This window comes from Gordionus sp. m RMFG-2023, chromosome 5, assembly GCF_954871325.1.
Source record: "Gordionus sp. m RMFG-2023 chromosome 5, tfGorSpeb1-WG-v2, whole genome shotgun sequence".
In the NCBI taxonomy this organism is placed as follows: Eukaryota; Metazoa; Nematomorpha; class Gordioida; order Chordodea; family Parachordodidae; genus Gordionus; species Gordionus sp. m RMFG-2023.
In genome coordinates, this window is record NC_088779.1 from 25,383,117 (window position 1) to 25,410,765 (window position 27,649).

The 27,649-nt window shown below is 27.8% G+C and overlaps 1 protein-coding gene across 1 annotated transcript; it reads left to right on the top strand.

Moving 5' to 3' along the window:
* The first annotated feature begins 358 nt into the window (after positions 1 to 358).
* On the top strand, positions 359 to 24,791 carry LOC135929339 (oxysterol-binding protein-related protein 5-like). The gene is made up of 15 exons (XM_065465873.1): positions 359 to 481; positions 3,284 to 3,483; positions 6,279 to 6,401; positions 12,911 to 12,995; positions 14,434 to 14,751; positions 15,351 to 15,694; positions 16,209 to 16,321; positions 16,601 to 16,682; positions 19,121 to 19,219; positions 19,318 to 19,414; positions 19,860 to 20,056; positions 20,678 to 20,806; positions 20,919 to 21,319; positions 21,983 to 22,245; positions 24,036 to 24,791. Exons 2-15 carry the CDS (start codon positions 3,313 to 3,315, stop codon positions 24,284 to 24,286), a joined length of 2,673 nt encoding a protein of 890 aa, XP_065321945.1. The 5' UTR covers positions 359 to 481; positions 3,284 to 3,312; the 3' UTR covers positions 24,287 to 24,791.
* Positions 24,792 to 27,649: the final 2,858 nt, after the last annotated feature.

Below are 27,649 nucleotides of genomic sequence, written 5' to 3' on the forward strand. Positions count from 1 at the left end.
ATGGTCTGGATCAGTAATGGGCATTTCCTGGGAAACTATAATTGAAGAAATTTTCCTGTTTCATTAAAAAGTAATTTTACAGGTCAATATTGATTTTTTTTCATGTATTATTAGAAATATCTAGACTGATAATATATTATCTAAAAAAGTATTATATAATTTTTATTATTTAATTTGTTATCTTCGTTTGAGTGAAAACTATTCCAGATCTCTAAAATACAACATTCATTCGTCTCCAAACAATCAAATCTAGATGTTCAAACCTTTATCAACTTAATTGTATTTAAAATTATATTAGCTTTAAATTGCTATTTTATTTGAGGTAATGTATAGCACTAAACCTCTTTTGTTACTATAAAATAATTATTTCATTCATTATTTCAGCTGATTATGATAGAAGATCTATCGAAAAATATCTTCCAGATTAAAGCTTACTTTCTAAAGGCAATAATGACAAGGCTATTCATAAACGATCAATAAAGTTTTTTGTTTTTATAAACAATTTTGATATCATTAAATTATTACAATTTTATATATATATTTTTTTTAACCCAGATGGTTTTTTTAAAATAACATCTTTTTAATGTCTGTTCTATCATAATCATCATCATCGGGTTTGAGACGTATCCTTTTTACAAAGTATATGTTTTGTTTTACAGCATGGGATCTTTAAAGTCTTCTATCAAATGCAGCTTTCTTATACATTCATAAGTTGTAGATATTTATACACAATCTTCTCCCAACTTTTGGGTATATTTCACTTAAGTTTTTAACATTTTTAGTTATAACTCAATCCTAAACTCACCTCAATTGATATACACTTAATATTAGAATGGCACATATTTGACCATTATTTTTTGACCTTTTAATGCTTAATTTCATAATTTTTGGTTTGGATTTAAAGTTGTTTATATTACTAGGTATTAATATATATTTTAATCAACTTGCTAAAGATGATTATATTTAGTTGATTACCTTTTCATGTTTACCATTAAATCATTTTGTCAAATATGTTTAAGTGATATCATGCATAGCAGAGATTATATAGTCGAGCATAAAGTCTAAAAAATTTTAGCTTGGAAGTTTTTGTAAAAATTTCTTGGGCCTAGTCTGCTTAAAGTTTTGTTTTTTTAAGATAAGAATATAACATCATTTATAACAACTGTCAGGATGGTTAAACAATGCCATAGCTGTGTTATTAAACATTATTTTGTAGCATTATGCTGTTATATCACTATTTTGGGTTTTATAAATGTTGACTTATATTGATATTGACTGCTCAATGATTAAACATAATGTAACTAAAAATATTCCCATTTTGAACTTGCATCCTTTATTTTTTTTAATAAGTATGCTTTTATTAATATTAAGTTTAAACATTTTAGATATTTATAAGAATTTTCTTAATTATATTTAAATCACATATTATAAATAGCAAGATTAACATTTTTCAAAAAGATATAATATAAAAATAATTAATTAATTATTTATTAAAAAATTTAAAAAGTTTTGGAGGAATAAATTTAAAAATTACAAAATGAAAAAAATATAAAATAATTAAAATAATTCATTTAACATAAAAAATTAATTTATGTCCAAAAAATTGTTTTTACCTCTTTTTTGAAAAATCAGGTTATACATTTTTTGTTTGGTTAAAAATAGAGCATTCAAATTATTGAAACAATTCAAATAATTATTTTTATCATTAGGCCACATTTAAATATAACCATAAAGTGATAAGAATAAATTTAATAATAAAAAATAACAAGTTATTGACATTAACAACATGTCAGTAAATTAAAAAAATATATAAGCATATATTATTTGAAAGAAATATTTAAAAAGCAAGAAGAAAGATTAAATGAATATACTGATAAGAATGTGCTATATATTACAAAACTTTCTCATACTTTTGTTTGTTAGTAGTAGTTAAATTATTTAAAATAAATAAGATAATGTGTATAATTAGGCAAATTTCTCATATTTTTGTGCATTGATAATAGTAAAATTATTAAAAATATTATGATAATAATGTGTATAATTAGATTTTTAAATATATTAAATTTTTAAAAAAACTAGCTTTGATTCAATTTTGTTTTAAAGTTTAAATAAATTTACATATGATATATACATCTTTATTCCTTAAACCTCTATTGTTATGAAATTTGCTCAATAATATTTTATAAAGATAAATTAGGAGAATACCTTGAAATTAATTAAAATAATTTACAATATCAATGATAGAGGATTGTTTTCATAGAATAGTTTTTTTAAATGAAATTTAAGATTTTATATGAGCAAAATAATTTTCAATATTGATAAAGGATTGTTCTCATATAATATCTTAGTATATATGGTAATAATTGCATGAAATATATTTACATCTTTTTTAATTGTTTTTTTTTGATGAAAGATTTTTAAATCTTAAGTTAAGCATATGATAATGGAAACCTGATATTTTAAACATGGCGTCCAAAAAAATGATGTTTTTGAATACATCGTCCAATTGGGAGTTGAGTCCATGTTAATATAGGTCTATGGTTATAAATGATTCCTAAATACAAATTTATGATTATTTTTTCAACCCAAAAATTTATTAAAGGCTGGTCAGCTTTTACAAATTTATTTACTGGTTCAGAGAATATTGTGGGCAGAGCTGGTTTCTAATTTTTTGAACCATTCTTATTTCGGTATCTAACATAAAACTTTTAGTATGTTTAAAAAATTAACGATATTTCTGTAAATTTGCCAAAAATAACCTGAAACACAAATCATAATTCATGTCAATATTATTATTGCTTAATTTATTGCCTCTATTTGGCACCAAATTAATTATAAGTGGATTTATTTATTAAGTGGCCAACTGGGAGCATATTTGGTGTCTACAATATGTCAATGACATTTGGAAACTAAACCAACAGAGAGTTGTCATTATCACAAAACATAAAAGTCGTGAAATATCTCTTGGTTAAATATTATTATGTTTGTCCTTATTGTGCTTCAAAGAACTTACTCAACAGAACCATTAGGAAATGAGTTATATGAGCAAAATAAGAAGCATGATGTCGACAAGGCATTTCGAAGAGTAGCTTATATCTGATTCGAGTAAACTTGGCAACAAATCTGAAAGCTAGCTTGAAACAATATAAGCGACACCATGCATATGCAAGTATATCAACTTCATATGGCTAAAATAAAGATTGGTTTAGAAGAATAATATGAATTTTATAATTTTTTCTTACTAGATTTAATATATAATAATAATAATCATAAAATATTCTAGAAACAGAAATCGTAAACATAATTTGTACCATGGAAAAAAGGAAAGCTGCCCAACAGTTTCTCAAATTACTGGACGACCCATCCGTTCTTATTCTCTCTGATTGGCTCAAAGTCAGGGGTAGTTTGAAAGGATGGACCAAGCTGTTTTGCGTCCTTAAGCCCGGACTCCTGATTCTTTATACTAGTGATAAGACTGAAAAGGTTAGCGAATTATCTTTTTATTTTTTTTGTTCCTAAACCTACATCCTAGTAAGCGATCAAAATTGCGAATTTTATTCTCATGTAAAAGTATAGCAAACAGCAAAGTTAAAATAATCACGCGATATTATTTCGCAAAAAAGCATCCATTTTCCATTGGAAAAAAAATGTTAGGTACGAATAAAAAGAATGACGCAACTTTGCTTGTTAGGATGAGGACGACAACGTTTCTTAAGATTATATTTTATCGCGCTTATTTTTTTTTAAAAAAAAAATTAGATAATAGGTATAATTTTAAATTTATTATTACAGTTATACTAAACTATTTAATTGCTATCCAGAGAGTACTTCCAGATGTATAATAATTTGGAATTATAAAACAAAAAATACTTAATGTAAGGGATAAGAAAATGTCAAAAAATCTTATTTTTGCAAAAAAAAAATTAAACCTAATCTCAAAAATGATTTTGCCATTCAAATCTAGTGTTGCTAAACGGATCGATTTTTAATAAACGATTAGCCCAATATTTTAGGCAAAAAAATATTACGCATTCATAGTTAGCAGAAAAGTTTAGACATGTATTAACGAAATCTCGAGGCCTAAAATGTATTATTACTTTGGATAAAAATTTTAATTTTGAAATTTGCTAAATCGATACGTTTAACAACTAGTTAAAATCCATATGTATTATTGAAATATGTTGGGTGGTAGCTACGAATCGGCTAATTAGGTCCAGTCTACAAGAGCGCACGTAAGAAAATTCGCTAAGAATTGATGGCAAGAGTTGATAATATTTATTGTGCTTCTTCATTGAGCCATATATATCGACAATGAAAAGAAAAGCTCAAAATTTAGTAGATTTTGTAAAACGTTTTTTTTTGAAAAAAAAGATCTGCTAAAATTTGGCGAAAACCGCCGAAAATCAGAATTCGAAATACACTTCAAAGATAGAAAAAAAAATTCGGATAATTTTTTTAAGGTAGCTCTAACGTGATTTTTTGACAAAATTAAAAAACCTTAAAATTCCAATTCATTTTTAATTTGTAAGGTAAATATTTTGTGATGTGATTTTTTATGCACAAGAAAATTGATCATGTTACAAGAAAAAAATTTGAATTTTGTGATTCAAAGATTTTTTTTATTTTGTTCAAACTGCCAAAAATGAAGCATTTTTTTAAAAATATATATATTTACTATGCATCACAAATCTTCGCGAATTCGTAACTACGATTTTAGGTTTATATGAAAATAAATTTTAGATCCTCCCCCCCCCCCTACTAGTGGTATAGTTAAACGGGTAGATTTAGTCGTTTTTAAATTAAGAATTTAGCCAAAATAATATTACCCTATGTCCAAGCATTTCTGCTATCTATAGCACGATCTCCAGGCTCGCGTAATATATTTTTTGGCTAAAATATTAGGCTACCTAATTTTGTTTTTTGTTTAATTTTTGAAAGTAAAAAAAATTCCATAGCAAAATAAGAATTTATTCATTGTTTTTTTTCCTAATGATGCTTGTTTAAATTAATTTATAATCACGAAAAGTGGTAAATTTTAAATTACACGTAATTTTTGAATCAAAATTTTAGATTTTTTTAAAAAGTTCTAATAATTATATTTTACACTTTTAATTTTTTTTAAAAAAGAAGAAATTTGTTTAAATTTAAAAATTAAAATCAATATTTTTTTTAAAAAAATGGGCAAAGGGAAAATATAAAAAATAAATTAAAAACGGTATGTATTTGTAGCTCGTATATGAAAAATAATTGGAAAAAAAATTTTTTTTAAAGAAAAAACAGACTTTATTAGGATACGAAGCGTAAACTTTTGATTGAGACCGTAAAATTAGATTAAATAATTATCAATAAAAAAGGAAGATAAAATTAAAAGATAATAAATTGGTAAATTATAATGGAAAATACGATATATATTATAGTGAGTGTCATAACCAGGCCAAAAGGGGATGTAAGATGAATATAACCCCTATATATTACTGCCCTTAAGGAAATAACATCATGCCAGAACTTTGTTTGTGATAGGATTCGCATCAAAAACAAGAAATCTATTCCTGAAACGCAAAATAAGAGGGATTTTGCATAATTTAAAAAATATAGTTTTTCTAAATAGTAAAACATGTTTTTGATTTGCCTAATCCCCCCTCCCCCCTCTAAATCTTGTTACCAAAAATTTGATGCTGCCTAATGGCATTAATACTAACATAGACTGACGATTCATTTATTAAAAGGAATTAAAAAGTGTACATATATTGAGTTCCGACATGGAAAGCCATTTAGACGAAATATTATTAAGGGGCACTTTAAACAAAATACTCTTTAATGGCATCTACTACAACCAACGGCACACTTACAGCTGACCTTTAAATGTATGTTACGCTGATATTATCGTCATAGGTGCTGCCACTTGTAAATTTAACAAGATTACATATCGAATCTTATATATCCGAATTAGAGGTATAAAATGGGCAGACCATCCCACTTCCGCCAAATATTTGAAAATTACTCTTCATTAATTTTTTTTACTTTTAACTTCTGAGGTATAAATTAATTTCTTAATAAACTTAGGCCCTTCCTGCTCATTTTCTTATAATTTCAAGATAACCCGCTCCCTCCTGGTTTTAATTATATATTTAACCCGCCCGCCAAATTTTTAATTTTTATTAGAAACGTGCCCGTTACTGACCCCTAGTCTAAATCCCCGGCCTTAATCCAAAGAGATACGAATACATAATCAATTGTTATGATAAGCCTTACCTTTTAAAAAATATTTTTTTTTGTAGTACGGGAAATGGGTTGGAACCATATTGCTATCCTGTTGCCGACTGATCGAAAGAACTTCAAAAAAGATCGGATTTTGTTTCAAAATTTTTAATCCTCTCGGAGAATCTATTTGGACTTCCAAGGTAAATAAAAATTTCTTTTATGCTTCATTTTATAAGGGTAAAACGGGCCTATTTATCATTTAAATGGCAAATTATTTTTTTATAAAAAGTGCCATTTAACACCCGTTGAATCAAAACACGGGTTATGCGTTGAAAAAACCTTTATACGCGTGTTGTTTATATCCTAGTGTTCATTTAGACGTGAACGAAAAAAAAGGAGCATACTTTTATGATTGCACTGTGTTTTAAATTCTTTAACTTCTTTTCTCCTTTTAAATATTTAACACAAGTTCGAGACACTATAATAATATTTATTTTTGGTTTATTAACACTAAATGAAGTAAGAATATATATAATTTAAGCAATATAAAATATAAAAATAATTATTTTTAACCTTTTTTTTTGGTTTTTATTTCCTAATCGCGAAAAAATAATTCTTTTAAAATAATATTTATAATACTATTAATAATCCTTTTTTTTTCTAAAAAAAAAGAAAATTCACAATAATAAAAATAATATGACTTCAATAAAAATAATATATTAATAAAAATGTAATAATTAATCGAAATTATAATATACCGCAGCCTTAGCAAATTAGCATCCCTTTATTCATAAACTAATGAGTTCATACCACTGCGATAAGCAAAGGAATAATCTGAAAATTATACATCCCACTTAAATCGCTTATGTAGAACTTTCCATGGAACTTTATAGGGGCAACACTAGCGAGCAACATCAAGTTTGGAAGACACGAGCCATAGCTTCAGAAATAATAAAGACTTTCAATTAATGTTTATTCTTTGTTGGAAGATTTTTATTAACTGATGATCAATTTGATGGTTAACTTCCATCTAAGTGGAATGTACGGTGAAAAATATGGCCAAGAATCGCATTTACTGCTGCTATGCTAAAACTGTTAGGTTTGACAATCTTGAGATGTGCCATAATTTCATTAATGATAGCAACTTACCAAATAGGATACAGGTCATCTCAAGATGTTGTCTGCCCAGATGCATTTATCTTCACACAGTTGATGGTATTGGGGAAAAAAGATATGGGGTGAGTAAGCCTCTCAGTTTCCGTTTTCAGCTCATATCTGCCTATAGAATATTAGTGGAACTTTCATAGGGGGGTATGTCAACGTTTCATGCTAAATAGCCGATTCTCCAGAGGAGTCTCCCTCCGCTATGAGAGGTATTGTATCTTGCATATGCACAAACTTGGAGGCACTTAGTTATTGGATTATTTCCTCTGTAGCTGTTTGGTGTGTCTTGATACATACTAGTTAAAGACTTAACAGCAGTTATCATTCTGGCTCTATGAGCATCGAACCAGTTGAGGTATTCCTTGCCGCCCTCAGCATCGCAACAGATTTATTGTAGGGGTTGAAGTATGAGCTGATATTCCTAAGACTGGTATGAGCCCACCTGGCCAGCAATGTATCTGGAACATGGGCAATAATGTTGCAAATTTAGCAACCTCTTTCTCCCACATAGTTAACTTTGAAAATTAAATATATATACTCGTGATGGATGCTTATTTAAAATGGAATACGAAGGGGTTAAGGGTGGTTAACGACTCAAGTGGTAGTCAAAACTTTGAAAATTAAACAATCGAATTTTTAATATACTACAGAACAAACCTAAATAAGCAAAATATATATATTCTATAATTCAAATATGAAATGTTAATTTTGCTAAATAATGACTCAACATAAAATTAAATATATAACTAGGATACCTAGTCATTACGCGCCATAAAAAAAATAGATTTGTCCCCCAAAACATATGAATGAAGACAAATATATCACAAACTAATCCCTTGTACGATCAATCTTGGAAGTCGAATAAAATTAGCGCCATAGATGGGAAAAAATTGATGATATTCTTGAAAAGAATGTTTAAGCATTTGTAGGAAAAAAAAATTAAAATATAGCGATTTCCAAATCTGGTATGGTCCAGATGAAAATTTATAAAATCAATACCCGACCCGACCGAGTTAAAGAATTTGTTTAATAACCGATCCAAGTTCGGATCGGATCGCTCGTGCAGCTTCTCAATGTCAGAGACCTGTAGACAGAACCCGGCCCGAAACACGTCCCGGATTAAAATGGTATAATTTTAAAATCCGGATCCAGCTGACTTACAAAAAACTCTCGCCGGACCGATTTTAAAAATTAATGAAATTAAATTTATATCAATTAATAAGTTGGAAAATCATATAATCTACCGTTTTAGCATTCATCTACTGCTCATACAAAATACAACCATAATTATTTAAAACAACCAGTCATACCGCCAAATGTTCACATTTTAAAAAAAAATATTAAAAGTCTTTGATTGATACAATTATATATGATTGATAAGCGACACTACACATCGCCATCGATATCTAAATTAATCAAAAATGGGAAATAATTTTAAATTTTTTACGATTTTTAAAATTTTCCTTCTTTAATTTTTTTTATATTTTTTTTAATCTCCCATTACTGGAATTTATTTTTAAAATATTAATAATGATAATTGGTATTAAAAAAAATATTGATTTTTTTTTGTAAGCTATTAAACTTAAACCATTCGATAAAATAAAAATACTAGTCATATATCATCTTGAAATAAATCATGCAAAAATCTTGCTGAAACTCTTTTTTTTGCTCGGTTGACCTTAAAAATACCAAATCACCCGGTAAAATTACTTTTAAAATGTTTAGATTTTACCTGGCATTAAAAATAACAGGATAAAATCATATAAACCCAAAAACAAAAAAAAAACCAAGCACTTTTCACTGGTTATAATACATTGATAATAAGTATATGATCCTTTGTAAAAGCCATGGAAATGAATGACAGCTCGCTAGCACTAATTTTAACCAAATTTCAATTTTTTTTATTGGTTTAAGAAAAAAGGAAGTGTCAGAAATAGGATTGGCAATAATCATTATTTTATTTTATAAAAATCGAAATCTAATTTTATTTATAAAAAAAAAATATACCCTGGAAGAAAAATAACTCCTCGTCCAATTTTCCTGGTGGAATATATAAATAAACTTAAATTTAGCAATATTGAATTGACTAAAAAGTATTTTGTCATATAAATACATTACCACAAATATATCCATATTTATAAATTAAAAAAATTTATTATTTATATATAACAAATATATAATTTATAATTTTTTTTAAAAAAAATTAAATTTTAATTTTTGATGTTTTGCTTAAATTAAATCTAAACATGTGTTATATAAACTACATCCGAATTAATTATAAGTTAGCCAAATATTAAATCAATATATTATTAAAATAAGGGCTCAAATAATTATAGATATTTTGTTTTTATAATATTATTGAATTTAAATTTAAAAAATAAGGGTTAACCAAGGTCTCGTCGCAATAGCTGGCTATTTTTTTCAAAACGAGAAAATATTAGGTAAAAATGTATAATTCTATAGCGATGGTAATTCATTTCATCACATCGGGCAGTCATTATAAATTTTATTTATTATTTGGCTTGTTTTTGAAAAATATCCAGCGATGCCCGCTTACTATGAATGAGGCCTAACACATATTAGTCTTGTTAAACGCGGAAGAACACAATATTTTAACCAAAATTATTACGCAGATCGGGAGATTTTGTCCATTTGATAGCAGGACATCTATTAACGAAATCTTGAGGCGTGCGTTATATTATTTTTGGCTAAAATGTTAATTTGAAAAATATCCAGCGATGCCCGCTTACTATGAATGAGACCTAACACATATTAGTCTTGTTAAACGGCGGAAAAACACAATATTTTAACCAAAACTTATTACGCAGATCGGGAGATTTTTTCCATTTGATAGCAGGACATCTATTAACGAAATCTTGAGGCGTGCGTTATATTATTTTTGGCTAAAATGTGATTTGAAATTTGTCAAATCGAGCCTTTTTAACAACACTTAATCATGATTCGAAAAATATATTCATAAAAAATGGCTCTTTTTAATATTATAACAAAATGAATTATATTATTTTTATCGATTGACCTCTTACACCTTATTAATATATAATTATTTTAAAAGGCAATATTTTTATTTTTTTGTGACAATTTTTTTTGCCATATTCGATTTAAAAAATGACTAATCTCCCCCCCCCCCACCCGTTGAAATATTTTAGCGGACCTATTTGGCCGTATAAAAAACCTGGTTTTAGACCTGACTTCAGGTCTTTGACATTTTTTTTTTGAGATTATATAATGTTAATGGTATAATTGATAAAATCTATTTTTTTATATATACTCAATATAATAGTTCGTTATCATTTTATTTTTTTCTTCTATACAATTAATATTCTACATATTTTATTGATTCAATTTTATTATTCCTTTTATTACAAATTCCTTAGATAATCAAAATGTTACCATAATAAAATGAGACTAACTTTATAAAATGAAACGTAGTTTTATTTCTTTTTAAAACAAGCAATTATAAATTGTATCGTTGGTGTCGCGGTAATTGATTAATTACATTATTATTTTAATATATTTATATATATTGCGCACTTTAAATTTATGTTAACAGGATATAACCCACATTAAAAATCTGTATTTTTCCACAATAGATATGCACCGCCCCCTTTCCCACTCACTCTTCTTAAGAATATCGTAGAAGAACTGCACATAAATTGGTGTTTCTGCATCTGCAAGTCTTCAATCTTTCAGGATCAGTCATCTCATTCTTACATAGGGCGACAAAGCAAACGTCTTTTATTAATTTACAACATTTATTTTTTCATCCCTAATAAATTAGGAGTTAGGTGTTTTTCGTGGCGTTTAAAATTTATAAACGATATCGCCAAGCGTACAAAATTTATGACACGCGCGAATCTAGCGAGACTCATTCATTGTAATTCGCTCTCCGTTAATGGATTTGCGTTTCAAATCCATTTCTATAATATATTATATTATTATTTTTGATGTATCCATATCTTATATTAAATTTTTGGTGTATATAATCTATAACAACACTATTTGCGATTGGGTGGCGTGGCATATTAAAAATCTATTTATTTTTTATAAAAAAAAATACTCAAAATATAAATTTTACGATATCTTTACAGGAAAACGGGAACTTATTATAATTATTTTTAATTAGTATTTAAGTTAAACTTTTTTTAAAAAATAAAAAAATTCTAATTAAACCGGATTTTAATTATTTCGTTTTTTTTTCCTACGAAAGTAATTTTTATTATTATTTTTTGGTTAAGAAAGCCAAAAATATCTTATAAATAAAATAATTTTAAAATCTTTAATATCAATTTATAAATTTATCTTTTATGAATAAATTTAAATTAATTTTTTTTTAAAAATATATATATATTAAATTTAGCTTCCTTCCCCTCTCAAAAAATCAATAAGTGAGTCGTCCTTATATTCATTATGAATCGGGGAATTAGGTGGATTCAATACAATGCTCACTAGTCTTATTCAAAAACGGATAATAATAAATTTTACTCGATTCTTTTAAATCCGAATAAGAATAGTATATTCTACTATTCGTACGAATACCGATATGTTCGAAAGGATCGGATACGAATATTTTATTATATTCGAATTTTAATTCTTTTTTTTTTGAATGGGCCTAGTGCTCACGCGCAATATCGTAATAATTTCCCGGCTTCTATTTTGGGCCTCCGGAACCTTATATATAAAATTTTGATCTAAGTTTATAACACTTTTTTGAAAAAAAAAACATTTCAATTTCTTAGAGAAATGTTATGCCCAGGCTATTTTTATTACTCAGACGATGAATAATAAATTTTTTTTCATTTAAATCGATTTTTTTTTATAGGAAAGTTTTGAATTGGCTATAATAAATAAAAAAAATGCATCCCCATAGATTCAACATTATGGATACCTTTTTTTTCAAAATTCGTATTTTTAAATATGAATTAATAACTCCACTCTAAAAATTAGTATTTGAAAATAATAATTATTCAAATTAGTCACCAGGGATCTAGAAGCTTGGAACGTTCTGGAAATAATACGTTTTTATTTTCCTCTTATATTAAAATGTTTTCGTTGGCTATTATATTTTTTTTAAATATTCGATACATTTTAAGAGAAAGCTGGAACGTTTTAATGACCCAGATTAATTCTGGAACACCTTCTAAAATTTTCGTAACATAGAAGAATATTTCACCAATATGTGTTCTTAAAAATCAGTTTCGAACCGGAACTAAAGAATATTTCCGGTTTTGAATATGTATTTTTTAAAAAAAATAGTTTTGATTTTTAAAAAATTTGAAAAAAGGGGGTTCCACGGTTTCAAACTCTGTTAAATCAAATCTTGTTTTTTCTTTCTTTACAAGATTATTATGGAATAAATCTACGTCTACCATTTCGAGAAGAATGCGAAATATGATTCTTATTGCGAATAACTCAATTCTATTCATTTTTGAATATAAAATATAATCTTGTCTTTGTTGTAATAATTTAAAATTAAACAGAAAATATTATAATTTATAATATTCAATTTTATTTTTTAAAAAAATAGGGACCCAAGGGTGAAAATTTAGGAGCTATAACAATTCCGTTACCCTCCTCCTCTCTCATTTTCCGCGCGCCCAACGAAGAAGCAGGTTATTTTTATATTATTTTTTTATATCCAACTTTTTCCGACATGCAAATGTAAATTCTTGCTTTTTAATTATCAGCTGATTAAAAAAAATAAAATGTGATCAAAATTTCGAAAACTAATTTAGACGGGTAAAATAATTTATCTTATCAATTTAAGAAAATAAATAACCATTATGTATTTTAGATCGTGTTGAAATGGGTTATGTAACAATCATGGATTCGTAATTTTTAATATGCCATTTTAAATTGTTATTATTTTAGCAATTTTATATTTTACAAGCTGCAGGGTCTTTCAAACCCTTCCTTCTAACGTTTCCAATCCTTTTACAATTGTTTATAAGAAAAAAAATATAACTTTTTATTTAAAAAATATATTTTTTATACCTATTAAACAATTTTTAGAATAATAATATATAATAGGAAAACAATATATTTATATATATAAATTCCACAAGATGGAGTATTTTTTAAATATTTAAAATATGCAATATTTATGTTAAAAAATAAATAAATAATTGTCCATATACAAAAAAAGAAACAAATCCAAAATTAAAAAAAATAAATAAAGATAATATAGCGTAAAATGTGAAGAATAAGGAAGGAAGAGTAAGTCTAGCGAAGTCTATGGAGAGAAGACTGTCATTGAAGCTTAATAAAGGATAGCTACGGCCAGACTTTATACGAGGAAAAAGCCTTCTCGAGGATCGCGAGTAAGTTTGCAGATGTGAGAAATCTTTGAAGATGGATAATGCAAGCTTACGGAAGAAAGTTAAGATTGTGGATATATTTTCTGAAATTTCTGAATATTTGGAAATTTTAAGATTTTCATTTAGCTCGAATACGTTTTGAGGTTAGTTGGATAGGGCTAATCAATCTATACAAAAATAGACCTGAACGAGAAATTGGCTCCATTTCAAGTGGAATCAGGATAATTCCGTTAGGCCCTAACGAATCTAAAAAGCCCTGGTGGTTCACGAATTGCAGGTATTTAAGTCGTGTTTAAAGCTCGTTGTATCAAGAAATTGCAATGGCTATGCATAAGGATTCGCCCTTACACAATCTGCTATATAAATTGTGTCTTTCTCTAAGAGTTCAGCAGCCATAACAGTTTTGAGGAAAGGCTATAATACTTAAAAAATATTTTCTATTAATCATGGAATTGCTAAAATTTTTCGAGAATCCAGGACGCTATTTAATATCAAATCAATTATTTATTTAATTTAAACTTTTCCTTTAAAAATAATAATACAATTAATCAATGTTAATAAATAATTGTTGTCAAAAAAGTTATACCTTTAACGGTAACAAAATTACTTAAAAAACGAATGGGACTAATGTGAGTGTGCATGCGAATTTTTTTTTTTAATATCTAAGACTCGCTAACGTCTTAATCACTTTAAAAAAAAATTTTTTCAACCGCAATACAATTTTATATTCCAGGAAAATGCTGGATGGATGCCATAAACTTGGCCACTAAATTTTCTAGCCTTCTCATGAGATCGATGAAGACTTCTTCTCTTTCCTCAGTCGATAAATATAAACAACCAAATCTCGATCCCCTTATTCCCGACTTGCTGAACAGTGACGATAACCAAGTGTTTGAACGGGAGGAATATAATACGATACAAAGTGAAAGCGGCAAAATGAGACACGTCGATGACACCTTCAATGTCAAAAAAATTAGGTCCAAGAAAATTTCCGAGCCATTATCAACTCTCAGAGGTCCCGGAGATCATGATGTCGATACGCTAGATCATGGTTTTCAATTTATGGTGTTTTATTTTTATTAAGCTATTTTAGGGATACCCCGCCCTGAATCTTAAAATCTTGCTCTTATAGCAAAATGGATTTTTTATTAGTGGTCCTGACCAGGGCGTAAATGATGGATATCTCTTCAGTCAAGAGGAATAGTAAAAAAAATTGCACAAGTTGCCCCCCAAATTTTTTTTACCCCGGCTCGCCTGACCCAAGAGGTTGGGTAAAAATGAATTCCATGGGGAATCGAACCCCGATCAAAATAGCTTGCCTCGTCACCTGAATCTGCAGTACTCTCACCCTGTTCCCAAATAAAGTGTTACGTAGATGTGGTTAGGGTTTAAAAGGCATTGTTCTTAATATCATTAGACCGACTAAAAAAGCCTTAGGGTTCTAAATATTTATGGTTCCAGATAAAATTGGATATGGTTCCGTTTCCTATAAATTATTTAAAAAGTGGAGTGCCTAAATTTGTCCAGGTTCCGAGAGTTCTCTTGAATCCCAGTTCGATCTTTTGAATCGTACTTCAAAAAATAAAATTATTTTGTCATTTTGCAAGTTTTATTAATCCATTTCCCCATTATATATTTTTCCTCAACCAGCTTCCACGTCATCCTTTTGTTTAGACCATTTAACGGCTTCTTCTCCATTACTTTCTCCTCCGACACGTGATGATCAGAGCATGGAAGTTTCTGGTTGGTCGGATCATTCTTCTTCGCGTTCGTCTATCGTAGCCACCTCATCATCGACGCCATCTTCCAGAGGCGTGTCCCCCGCCGAGAGTTACAATGCTGAGGAAGAAAAGGAGTCGACGGTCTACGTAGAAGAGGACAACGACGGGGAAACCGACAAAGAAGAGGGCGGAACAGGCGAAGCGACTCGAAGAATTATAGAGGAAACTCTGCCCGATGAAAACAAGAGCCTTATCTGGGCTTTGATTAAGCAGGTAAAAGTCATATACTCGCTTTGCATTCTAAACTATTCTATTTTCCAACTAGCACTGAAAATTTATATTTCAATATATCTCACAATTATCTTTAAAAAAAATAATTTATGCATATTTAAGAAAATAAATGCAGCTAAAGTAAGATATTTTTAATAATTTAATTAAAGAATTCTATCCTTTTACTGAGCTTCATTAAATAATGATTTTACATATTTCTTCAAATAAAATTGATGCATTTGCTGAGAAAAAAATATATCAATGAGATTAGTTTTAGAAATATAGAGTTCAAAGATAATTTTTATAGCTAAAATAATTTGTTAACTCTTTTAAATTATCTGGAACTAAAGTTAACTTAAAACAGATCTTTCAAAACCTTCTCTTAGAATGCTATATGGAGTTTTGTAAAAGCAGAATTTTGATTATCAATGATTAAATACAATACACATTGGAAAACTATTCATTTTTCTTTTATTATTCGTTTATTCTATAATAATTTCTTATAATTAAAAACTAGATGAAACCAGGGATGGATTTATCGAAGGTAACGCTGCCTACCTTCATTCTAGAGCCTCGATCCTTTTTGGACAAGCTCACCGATTATTATTATCACAGTGACATTTTAGCTCAGTAAGTCTTAACTTATAGACATTAAATTTTTGAACAATTTTTTTTAAGCCGGTAAATCTCTATCATGGACATAGATATCCTTAGATCACTTATATCGCCGGCATCGCTCTGCTAAAAAGTCTTTGTTATAGGCAGGGTTCATGTTTAACGCTTTTTTTCCTGCCCTCTTCGGTGACATAATGTTGTATCCTAATAGAGAACTAATATCAATGATATTTTGTTTAGGGTTTTAATAACCCGTATTATTGTAATATAAATATTAAACTTATAATATCACAGAGCTCAAGATATGTCTGACCCTTATTCTAGGATCAAAATCGTCACCAAATGGTATATGTCCGGCTTTTACAAAAAACCTAAAGTATTATTTTTTAAAATTGATCAAACATTACTTTAGTATATATGTGTATCGTCGCTTGAAAATTAGGTTATTTCATATCCTGTCAAAAATGACTTTTTTTACATAAATCAATTTTTTATATATATAATTATCAGAGACCTGCAAGCCCGGCCCTAAGCCCGGCCGTATTTTAAATTTTTTAAATATACCCGGGCCGGGCCATACCAAAAAAAATTTTTTTTAAACATATCCGGGCCGGGCCTAAAAATTTTTTTTTAAAATATATCCGGGCCGGGCCTAAGATTGTTAAACCCGGGCCGGGCCTTGATATTTTTTATAAAAATTTTTACATTATTAGTTAATGGTTATAAGATTATATTATATTATAGTTATGATTAATATAATATTGGGTGATGGTTAACACTACCTAACAACCCACAGATCGATCTAATTATTAATTTCCTGCAAATTCAAAAGCATTGTAGTTAAATGAACGATTAAATTGTTCTTGTCATATATTAAATACAATTTTAAGAAATTCATTTAACTTCAAATATTTGGAAAGTAATGCCCCATTAATAAAATCAACAATAGATAATACTAAAATATTAGTGGGGCATTTAAAACAAAGTAATAAATGCCAGCATTTGAAAGCCCTTTATCAGGATATAGAAGTCCGCTGGAACTCTAAATACAATATGCTCAATTTTGTTTATTCTCAAAATGAAGAAATTATAAAAGTTCTTCAAGAACATGGGGATCGGAAAAGTATTATATTATAGACTTTCCGATCCTTCAGGATCTAGTCAAAATTCTTGAGGATTTTAACAGCTATTGGTGAGTTACAGTCGGACTCTTGTACTCTTTTTAAAGTGGTAATTTGGTATTATGAACTGAAGTTTGTAATACCTTTCAAAGCGAAAAAGGAGAAATAAACTTGATTTTACTTAATATAAAACATTTTTTAATTGAAAAATTTGTTTTACACATGTATCATTTTATTTCTCTTTTTCTCTGTCCCAAATTCATACGTATGTTGTCAGAGACAGATCGCAAGATGACGGAAAACTATATAAAAGATCATATTAAATTACAAGAGGCTCAGGAAGTAAATGAAATACCATCGACCAGTCAAATTACGACTGTTGTTAAACAAACTGAATCGTTTTATGACAAATGGGGCGATGGTAATTCTGGTAATATGTCAATACCCGATGATGAATATTGTAATTACATAAATAAAAAAATAGATGAAACATTTAAGGTGGATAATTTGTTAGAGTGGTGGGCGGCTCATCAAAGCGAATTTCCAATTTTAGCAAAATTAGCAATTCCTGCTTCAAGTGCAAGCTGTGAGCGGAATTTTTCCATTACGAGAATTCTTGAAGAAAAAAGAAGTAATCTTCAACCTGAAAAGGTAGATATGCTTCTCTTTCTTCATGATAATTTGTGAATTTTTAATATCTTTCTTGACTATAATGTTTCATCAATCATGCTGGTTTTTTACTTTGCAAACTGTCAAATATTTATTGCATTTATTATATTTTACCTTGAGTCATGAAAGTTTTTAATCCAACATTTTTCATTATTTTTTTTTACAATATTATATAATACAATTATCTTCTTTTGTTAAAAATTTATATTATAAAATAAATTATATTAATATTGTGCAATAAGATTATATTTTCAAAATACTATATATTATACATGCATTTTTTTTAAATAGCGATTTATTTTTATTTTATAAATTAAATAGTAAATTAAATACAATATATTATATTCTCAAAATATTTTCCATTTTTATAAATTAAATATTAGTTTTATTTTTTTTAAATGCAATATAAAATATAGTATATGCTCAAAATATTATTACCATTTTTATGAATATTAGTTTTATTTTTATAAATGCAATATAAAATATAGTATATGCTCAAAATATCCATTTTTATAAATAACAGTTTTATAATTTTTATAAATTCAATATAATATTCTTAAAATATTAGCTTTTTACATGTATTTTTTAAATAATAAGCGATAATACTCGCTGAAAAATATGGTAAAATACCTCATAGGTGAATTTTTGTATATACCAGGTCGAATATAATTTTAAAAAATTCCGAGCCGGGCCGGGCCTTAAATTTTTAAATCCGGGCCGGGCCGTAAAAAATTTTTTTAAAAAATATACAGGCCGGGCCGGGCCTAAAAAATTTAAAACCGGGCCGGGCCGTGCAAATGGTGCCTCTGCAGGTCTCTGATAATTATATTTCTATTCACATGATAAATACCTAAATATATACAAGTCAAATTATAAGACCAATATAAGAAACTTATTGAAAACAATCGAAACGTAATTTTTTTTTAAAAAATTGCTCTCCTGTAAAAATTATAATAACATGATTCCATTTAAAAAAATACTACATTGTAAATCTGATATTTATTTTAATTATTTTTTATGTAAGGGTTTGAAAAAGCCGTATAATCCGGTGCTCGGAGAAGTTTTTAGGTGCATGTGGAAAAATCCCAAAAACGATAGTAGTACTTTCTATATGGCTGAACAGGTATACTACACCTTCTTTTTTTTTATATATAATAATTCGACTTTAACTTTTTATTAATGGATCGGTTTTAGTTATAATAATTTTGAATGTTTTTTCAGGTATCACATCATCCACCTATATCGGCATTCTACGTCACCAACAGAAAAGATGGCTACTGCATATCCGGAGCCATTCTGACGCGTTCAAAATTTTATGGTTTTTATAGATTCTATTTTACTAACCCAAAATTAGTGTTGTTAAAAAGCCCGATTTAGGGTCGATTTTTTTTACCGCTCGTTTAAGATTTTAGCCTCAAATAATATCGTATAAGCCCGGAGATTTTGCTCATAGATGGCAGAACAGTTTGGACTTGCCAAATCTCGAAGCACGTGACTAAAATCTTTAAAAATCGGCTCAAATCGGGATTTTCAATAACACTAACCTAAATAAATAATAGGATTTATTTAGAGAATAATATCACTCTTCTTTTTTTTGTAAAATTAATTGTACTATTCATTATTATTTTAAATATGCATGAAAATGTATTTAATACAGCTAACTTTGTTTATCACAGAAGGTATAATAAGGTAGTTAGAGAATAGGATGATAAGGAACTTTACGAAAAATTGATGAGCCCTATTATTTTTTTAAAAAAAATAAGGCAACTCCATATCCGCCATCTTGGATGGGTCGGCCAAGATAACTTTACTTCCACGAGGCGAGTGCTACGTTATAACTATGCCATACGCTCACTGCAAGGGTATCCTCATGGGAAATCTGACGATGGAGTTGGGTGGGAAGGTTTCGATAACTTGCGAACTCACGGGGTATTCGTCTCTCCTTGAATTCAAACTCAAAGTATTTACTATTTAGGCTTGCTTCCCATTTTTTTGAATTTATTTAAATATAATGATGTACAATCAATCAAAACAATTCTTTTTTAAGGGAACGTTTAGAGCAAAAATTAATTTATCTCGCCTAATATTTCCTTCCAATTTTTAACTTTTCAAGTGTTAGCAATCAAAGTCGGTTATCGAACTCATAAAATAACGATATCTATTCAAAGTCACTATTAGATGCCACGATGCCATAATAATGATGTATACTTGCATTTATTAGAGTATCTGTTGACATTTTAAAGCATCGGTGTATCTTTGGGGTTTTCTGTTCAAATAACGAATCGTTTAAAATATTAGTACATTACGTGGAAATGATATATATATATCGTGAAACTACGTTGTACAATTATAATTTTTAATTATTTGGAATAAATCTCAATTTGTTTTGGAGAGGAGCTGATTACTCCATTTGTTAGAATACAAATATTTTGTACTATAATTTTTACTCAAATAGAATGCTGTCATCGGGATAAATGAAGATTAAGATTCTAGTGGAAGAGATATACTTTTCTTGTTAACTCTAATTTTTAAAAAATAGAAACAACTTTACGCTTATTAAAATATTAAAATTAAATTTCAGCCAATGTTTGGAAGCGCTGATTCTGCGAATGCCATAACCGGAAGAATTAAGTTTGGCGAAAATAATACTCTGGCTAAGATAGATGGACATTGGGATGGGAAAATATTTATCAAAGAAATGGAAAATGAGGTATATATATATATATATTATTTCTCAATAAAATCTGAATAATTTTTTAAAAAATATCAATATTGATCACTTAAACTGATTTTTGCAACTTTCTTCTATCACCTTATAAAAGCTGGACCGCTCACCGTCCTCCCGCAGTGTTTTTTGGGACGCCACCAATATATCGCTTCTTCTTTCCACTCGCCAAACTCGGTTCTTGGTTCCTTTGAAAAATCAATCCCCTTTCGAAAGTGCTCTCCTCTGGTCAGGGGTAAGTCAGGCCCTTCTAGACGAAGACCAACAGGCCGCTACGGTCGCCAAAACCGCGATTGAAACGGCCCAGAGGGAAAAAATTTTAAATGCCCAAAACTCTCCTTATCAACCATACCTTTTCGAGGATATCACAAATTTAAAAGACGATTTATCGGGGAAGGAAAATAAGAATAGTAGAGATGAGAACGTAGCTAATGCCGGTAATGTCAACACAGAGGGTGAGAGAAATGATCGTGGAGATTGGATCTATAAATATTGCGAGTAATGCCAAATCAAATAAAACAACTAATATTTTCAGTTTTTTTTTTGAAAATGGGACGTCGATAATTTTTAGATTGGAATGTATTCAACCATTTCCTTAATTTTTTTATTAAACTATGCAAAAATAATAAAAATTAGTTAAAGTTATTTTGTTATCACCTTCTAGAGTGTCCTAGGTCGATTTGAAAGAAATTACGAATAAAATACTAAAAATAACAATGCCACAATATACTTAAAACAAGCCAAAATAGGGTGTCTTAGCTCAAAAGATTTTAAATCAATTAAATGTCTAAATTAAGTCGAACCAGGACACAGCTACTAGTCTTACCGTTTATTTTTACTTTTAAAAAAATATTGGGAGAAAATTTGTTTTTTATATATATAATTTCGTTTGTTTTAGAATTCTTTAAATTTTTATTTCTAGTTTATTATCATATTTTATTTTAGAAGATGAATTAGGTGATAAATATTTATATACTATTTACAAAAAGTTGGTAACGCCTAAATTAAGTTAATGTTCGTTGATTTTTTTTTAAACAATTTACTGCATATTAAATTGCATTAAAAGAATTTTTACTTTTTAAAAAAACAAATTCCACCTGTTTAAAATGGCAGTCTCGTTTTTACATCCAATTAACTCATTTTTAAAATTAAAAAAAAAAGTCTCAGACCATGGGACCCTCACAATGATCTTTATCAATACGAAAAGGCTTTCGAAATACTCACCAAAACCTTGCACAAACAACGTCCACTTCCTAAATTATCTCTTATTCAAACCGAAAGGAGTTATGTTAACGGGAAGGAAAAACTCGCTTATAGAACATCGAAACAATTTTCCCGAAAAACCTTTTCGACCTCCAACGATAACTTCTTGACCGAGCAGGATGTCGCTTCGATTGATTATAGGTCCCCTGTTAAAAATCCTGGTGAGAATATTTGTAGCTCTGTTTTTTAGTGTTTAACTATCAGAAAAAAAATATATGATTTATTAAAAAAATAACATATTTAAAACATTACATAAAAACTGTATTGAATTTTTTTTTTAACAAAAGCGTATTAAAGCTGAAAAAAAACGGTTAATTTTTTTAAAAAAAAGGAAGATTCTTTGATAACTAAGTTCTAAGAATCTAAAAAACAAGAATAAACATCTTGAGCCATTTCCAGACAGTAAATTTTTTCCAAGAGATATTCTAGCATGTTTCCAGCAGATTTTTAAAATTTATTTCCAAACAAAAAGCTTATTTGTCGAATTAATTTTTTATAATTAACATCCCGGCCCGAGAAAAATAATTTCGGTTCGGGCTAGATCGGGCCTAATATTTTTTTAAAAAATATCGGGTCGCGTTACGTTGGAGTTAAATTTTTTAATATGATATTTCATTTTGTCAGATAAATAGATATATTTTAAAAATTCTTGCAAGAAACAAGAAGGCGCTAATATTTTTTTTACAATAAAAAAAAAAAATTTAAATAAATTTGAGCCAGGCCTAGCTTGGCTGATAAATTATATTTTTTAAATTCGGACCAGGCTTTTCGGGACAAATCAAAATAAAAAATTATTTCGAAACCGTGCTGGGTAGGATAAATTTTTTTTTAAAAATTTCGGGCCTGGCCGTGCTTGAAATGTTAGGCCCATTGCAGATCACTAATGTATAATACAAAAATAATTGACTATTATGTTAAATTCGACAACGACTAATTTTTTTACATTATACAAAAAAAAATAATAATTCCACAAATTAGTATCCTTTTATAACTTCAAGTTTCCATTTGAATTCATTTCTATTAACTAATTATTATTTATCGTGTTTTTAATACAAGAACTAGCGATATATATATTTGTTTTATAATTAGGTATTGATTGCATATATATATATACTGAAAGGTTATAAAAGTATTTATAATATTCAAATTTATATATCATTTTGAAATATTAAAACTAAAATGCTTTAACATAAGATATTATGTTAACAATATTTAAATACAGATATGACAGTTTGGAAATTAATTTTTTAAAAAAATGCTGAATACATGGCCTAGAAACCGCTTTAAAAGAAATTCTGGAAATCACCTTAGGCCTAGTGAAAGTTTATTTAAATCGAGATAAGGAAGGAAGATCGAATAGACGGAAATTCTTCAAATTTATAAAACTAGGTTAAATTTGACTAATCGTGTGACATTTTTAGTCATTATTAAATGATAAAAATAATAAAAAATTATGTAATTTTTTAAATTCCATTAATTATTACTTATAAAATAAAAACCTATATGAACCCGTTTAAACCTGTTTATCTAGTTCATAAAAGCTTTTAAAATTTCAGTTAGCTCTTCAAAAAAAAATTCAAAAATGTTTAGGTTAATTATAAAGGTTTTGGAGGTTCGGTTCGACACTCTGATTTATAGTATAATTACAAGGGTTATAAAAAATTAACAAAATAATTTTAAAAATATTTGATAGGACTTGTTTGTAAATGCGCGTAAGCGTATAAAATTTAGAGATAACATGGTGACTACCATTATTTATTATGAAATTGGCGGCACTCAGTCATCTCTTATATACTATTTTTAGACCACGTCAAAGTTTATAAAATGAACACGTGATTTGTCCCTTCATTTTTTTACCTATTTGCCAAATTTTCTTAAATAAAATGATTTAATTTTATAAACTTTTTATAATTTAGAGAGAATAAATAAATTAAATTTTGAATTTTTAAAGCCCCAAATTTTGATTCGCCAAATCCTTCGAAATCTGGCACCGATAATAACGAAAATTCTATCAAAAAACGAATGGTGAATAAAAACGATGCCAGCGTGAACCGGAATTTATTGACTTCAAATATCTCAAATGCTAATGGCCATAAAACAGTATACAGAAGATTTTGGGAACGTCATAAAGAAGTGCTAATTGTCACTCTTTTATTTTCCATAAGCCAGATATTTATCGTATATTACCTAAAGAAACATTGAAATTTTTCTTTCTCTTTTATTAGCCTTGAACTTTCATGAGTTTATAACAATATATTTAAATTATATTTTTAGAATTTTCTTCTTTTTTTTTGAATATTCTCTTAGAAACCAAATTGATGGAATTATGAGTTATATATTACGATTACTAGCAAAATTTTATTTTAATTTACATTTGAAAATTATATAATTATTAAACTGGTATCTTAATAATAAATCTTCAGAGTGGTTTTTTTCTTCTTATGACAAATCTTTTCAAGCAAATTTTTTATCCATCCACCTGCTTTTAGGAAATGGGACTTAAATTGTGAACAAGATAACCTCACATTAATCATCAATGTTTAATATACTCACGTATCACTTTTTTTGAAATGTATCTTTAATTCGTTTATTATTTTTAAACATATTATATCTTTAAAAAAAATATTATTTATAAATAGTGCAATTTTTAGTTTTAAGTTATTGCTATAAATCGTCAATTTAATTATTTTTATTTCATTTGCTAAATATAAACTAGAAAATTTATATTCAATCATTATTAAATTGCTATTTTTTTGAAAAAAATGCATATAAATAATATTTCGAAAATATAATATGCACATAGATTTTCATTTATTTAATTTTATAAAATGATAAGTTTTTTTTTGAATAATTTTTTTTATATATATAAATATAACTATATTTATTATTATTATTTATATTAAATAATTGGATGACATTTAATTTAATATTTAAAACTTATAATATAATATTATAATTTGTATTGAAAAGATATTTATATTCATTTATCTAACATCATATTTACATGTGTACAGTTATTAAAGTTGAACCTTTGATTTTAAGCTTAAACGAACGGATCGAATCTCGATAGATAGGGAATTATTTTTTGCATTGAATTGAATTGTATCTATAATGTTACGGGTTTATGCCACGCAATCTGAGCCCGGAAGTTTAGAGGAGTATTGCGGACTTTTATTGGCTTATCAAGTCGCACCAGACCTAAGGTTTGATTTTGTTTCGTTTGGCTAATCATTCTGTTTGCTTGATTTTGTTGACAAAACGATGAGAAAACATAACGAAGCCATTGCAAAACGAGGAAATTGTATTTTTTTTTCTACTCATTTTTAAGTACTTTACTATTTAAAAAAATAATTAACGTAATTTTTCCCACTTTTTATCTAATATACATTTTTAACCCGTTTTAATCATTTTTTAGCTTTTTCTCTCATTTCCTTCTATTTTTGAAATTTTTCCGCTTATTATATTTATAAATTAAATTTAACTTTTTTTTAAACCTTCATACATTATATATTTTTTCTAACCATTTTTGAGTGTTTTATAATTTTTTTAAAATCTAATTATGTCTTTCAGAATTTTACTAATGAATTCTTTTTAGTTGCATTTTATTATTTAAATCTGACCGACCCAGTTTATTTTTGCTTTCCTCGTGGTAATCAATAAAAATAGCTAGAAATATGAAAAAATAAATGAGTGATTGCAAATCATTATGTGACAAGTCTAGAATAGTTAAAGAAATGCGGGTTAAAGATACTAAAACAAGCAAGAAAATGTTTGCAGCATTAAAGACTTAAATTACTGCTGGTCAAATTGGGGATCCAGATTTTTATCATTAAAAAAGTAGACCAATCCCAAAATATGTTGGAAGAAATTATGATTCAAAGTCGGATTTTATCGTCTTGCACCTTCTCAGGGTGTAAAAATGTGCCAATTCGCGTCTTATGCGATTAGTTTTTAAATCTATACCAAAAAAAACTATAGGATTCTATTAATTAATATATTCCAAGCAATTTAAGATAAAAAAAATTCAAATGAAAGTTTATTAAATAAAATTTAAAATCGTTGTAAATTGGAGGTGGGAATATCTTAGTTAACTAGTACCCCTTGATACGAACCGAGGTAGAAATTTACTCTTACAATAGAGGTCTCTACCATACACTCCCATTAGAAAATCATGTGTGGGTTTTATAACGCTTTTACCCTCTACCGTTGTAGTTCAACAGAGCTGCTTTAGGTATTCCTCATCTCCATTTAACTCGAATAAATTAAGTGGGGTGAACAAATTGTAAATGAAGAGCCCTTTACAAGTTTGTGATATATTTACTTTATTGGGTAGGGGAAGGACTGATTTTAATTCAAATGATTATATTAAATAAGAAAATTCCGTTGGTTCCGTTAGCATTATGAATAAATTTAGTCGTGTTAACTATCTAAAACATAATTAAATAAATAATTAATAACTTCTTGGGCTGCATTCAAAGTGGAAATATGGATCCGTTTTTTACATCCGTTCCGTCAAAAGTCAATCTCCTTAAAAATGGTATATATGTTCATAGTGCTTACGTTCCGATACCTTCCGTCTTAAAAACGGGCAAATTTTGAAGTCAAAACATTTTCACTTTTTGATCCAGCAAATTTTATAGAGCATTATAACGTTACTTATAATTTTTTAAAAATGAAAATATATATATCATTTTATGAGGTTGACTTTTGAAGCAACGGATGTAAAAAACGGATCCATCTCCACTTTGAATGCAACCTTAATCTTTACTATTTCATTGAAATCCTCTTTATTTTTTACACTGGAAAACCGAACCCCAAATTATATATTACGATTGAAGGTACAATAGTGCCATGTTAGGTATTCCTCATTTCTAACTGAATTAAATTAAGTTGGATGAATTTAAAATGAGGAGCCTTCTACACGTTTGCTGAAAAGCCGCACCTACTTATATGCAAAACAGTTCAAGAACTGTTATTTAAACGTCCATAGGCTAAGAAAAGAAGAGGAGGGCAAACCAAAAGCCTCTACCTGATAACTTCTTCAGTATAATTTAATTACTTTAAGGGTGAAGGGGGGGGGGTGGCTGATTTAGGTTTCAATTCCCTTTGGTGTAAGTCTTAAATGATTACTATCGATATTTAGAGATTTAATCTTCATATAAATTTTAATTCGATTTATCCTTAAAGAAAAAATTTAATATATATTATTTAAATTCTGGTAAAATAAGATGTTTAATTTTTATATTCTAGTTCGATTTCATGGCTAAAAAAATTCGGTAAATCATTTTAACCTTGATATTCTATTATTTGCATTTGTAGCGTTCACTTGCATATAAAAAAAAAATCCAAAAAAAAATTATAGTAAGAACTGAAGAAAAAATAAATTTATAAATGAAATTTTTAAGATATTTTACTATTTCTAGACCTGTGCGCCGACAAAAATATCGGCGGCCGGCACAATTTTCAAAAATCTAATCGATGGCTGGTGGCGCCCCGATTTTTAGCCGCCGTCAATAAAATCGGCGCAGTATAAATTTTTATAACATAAATTTTTTTAATTGCTTA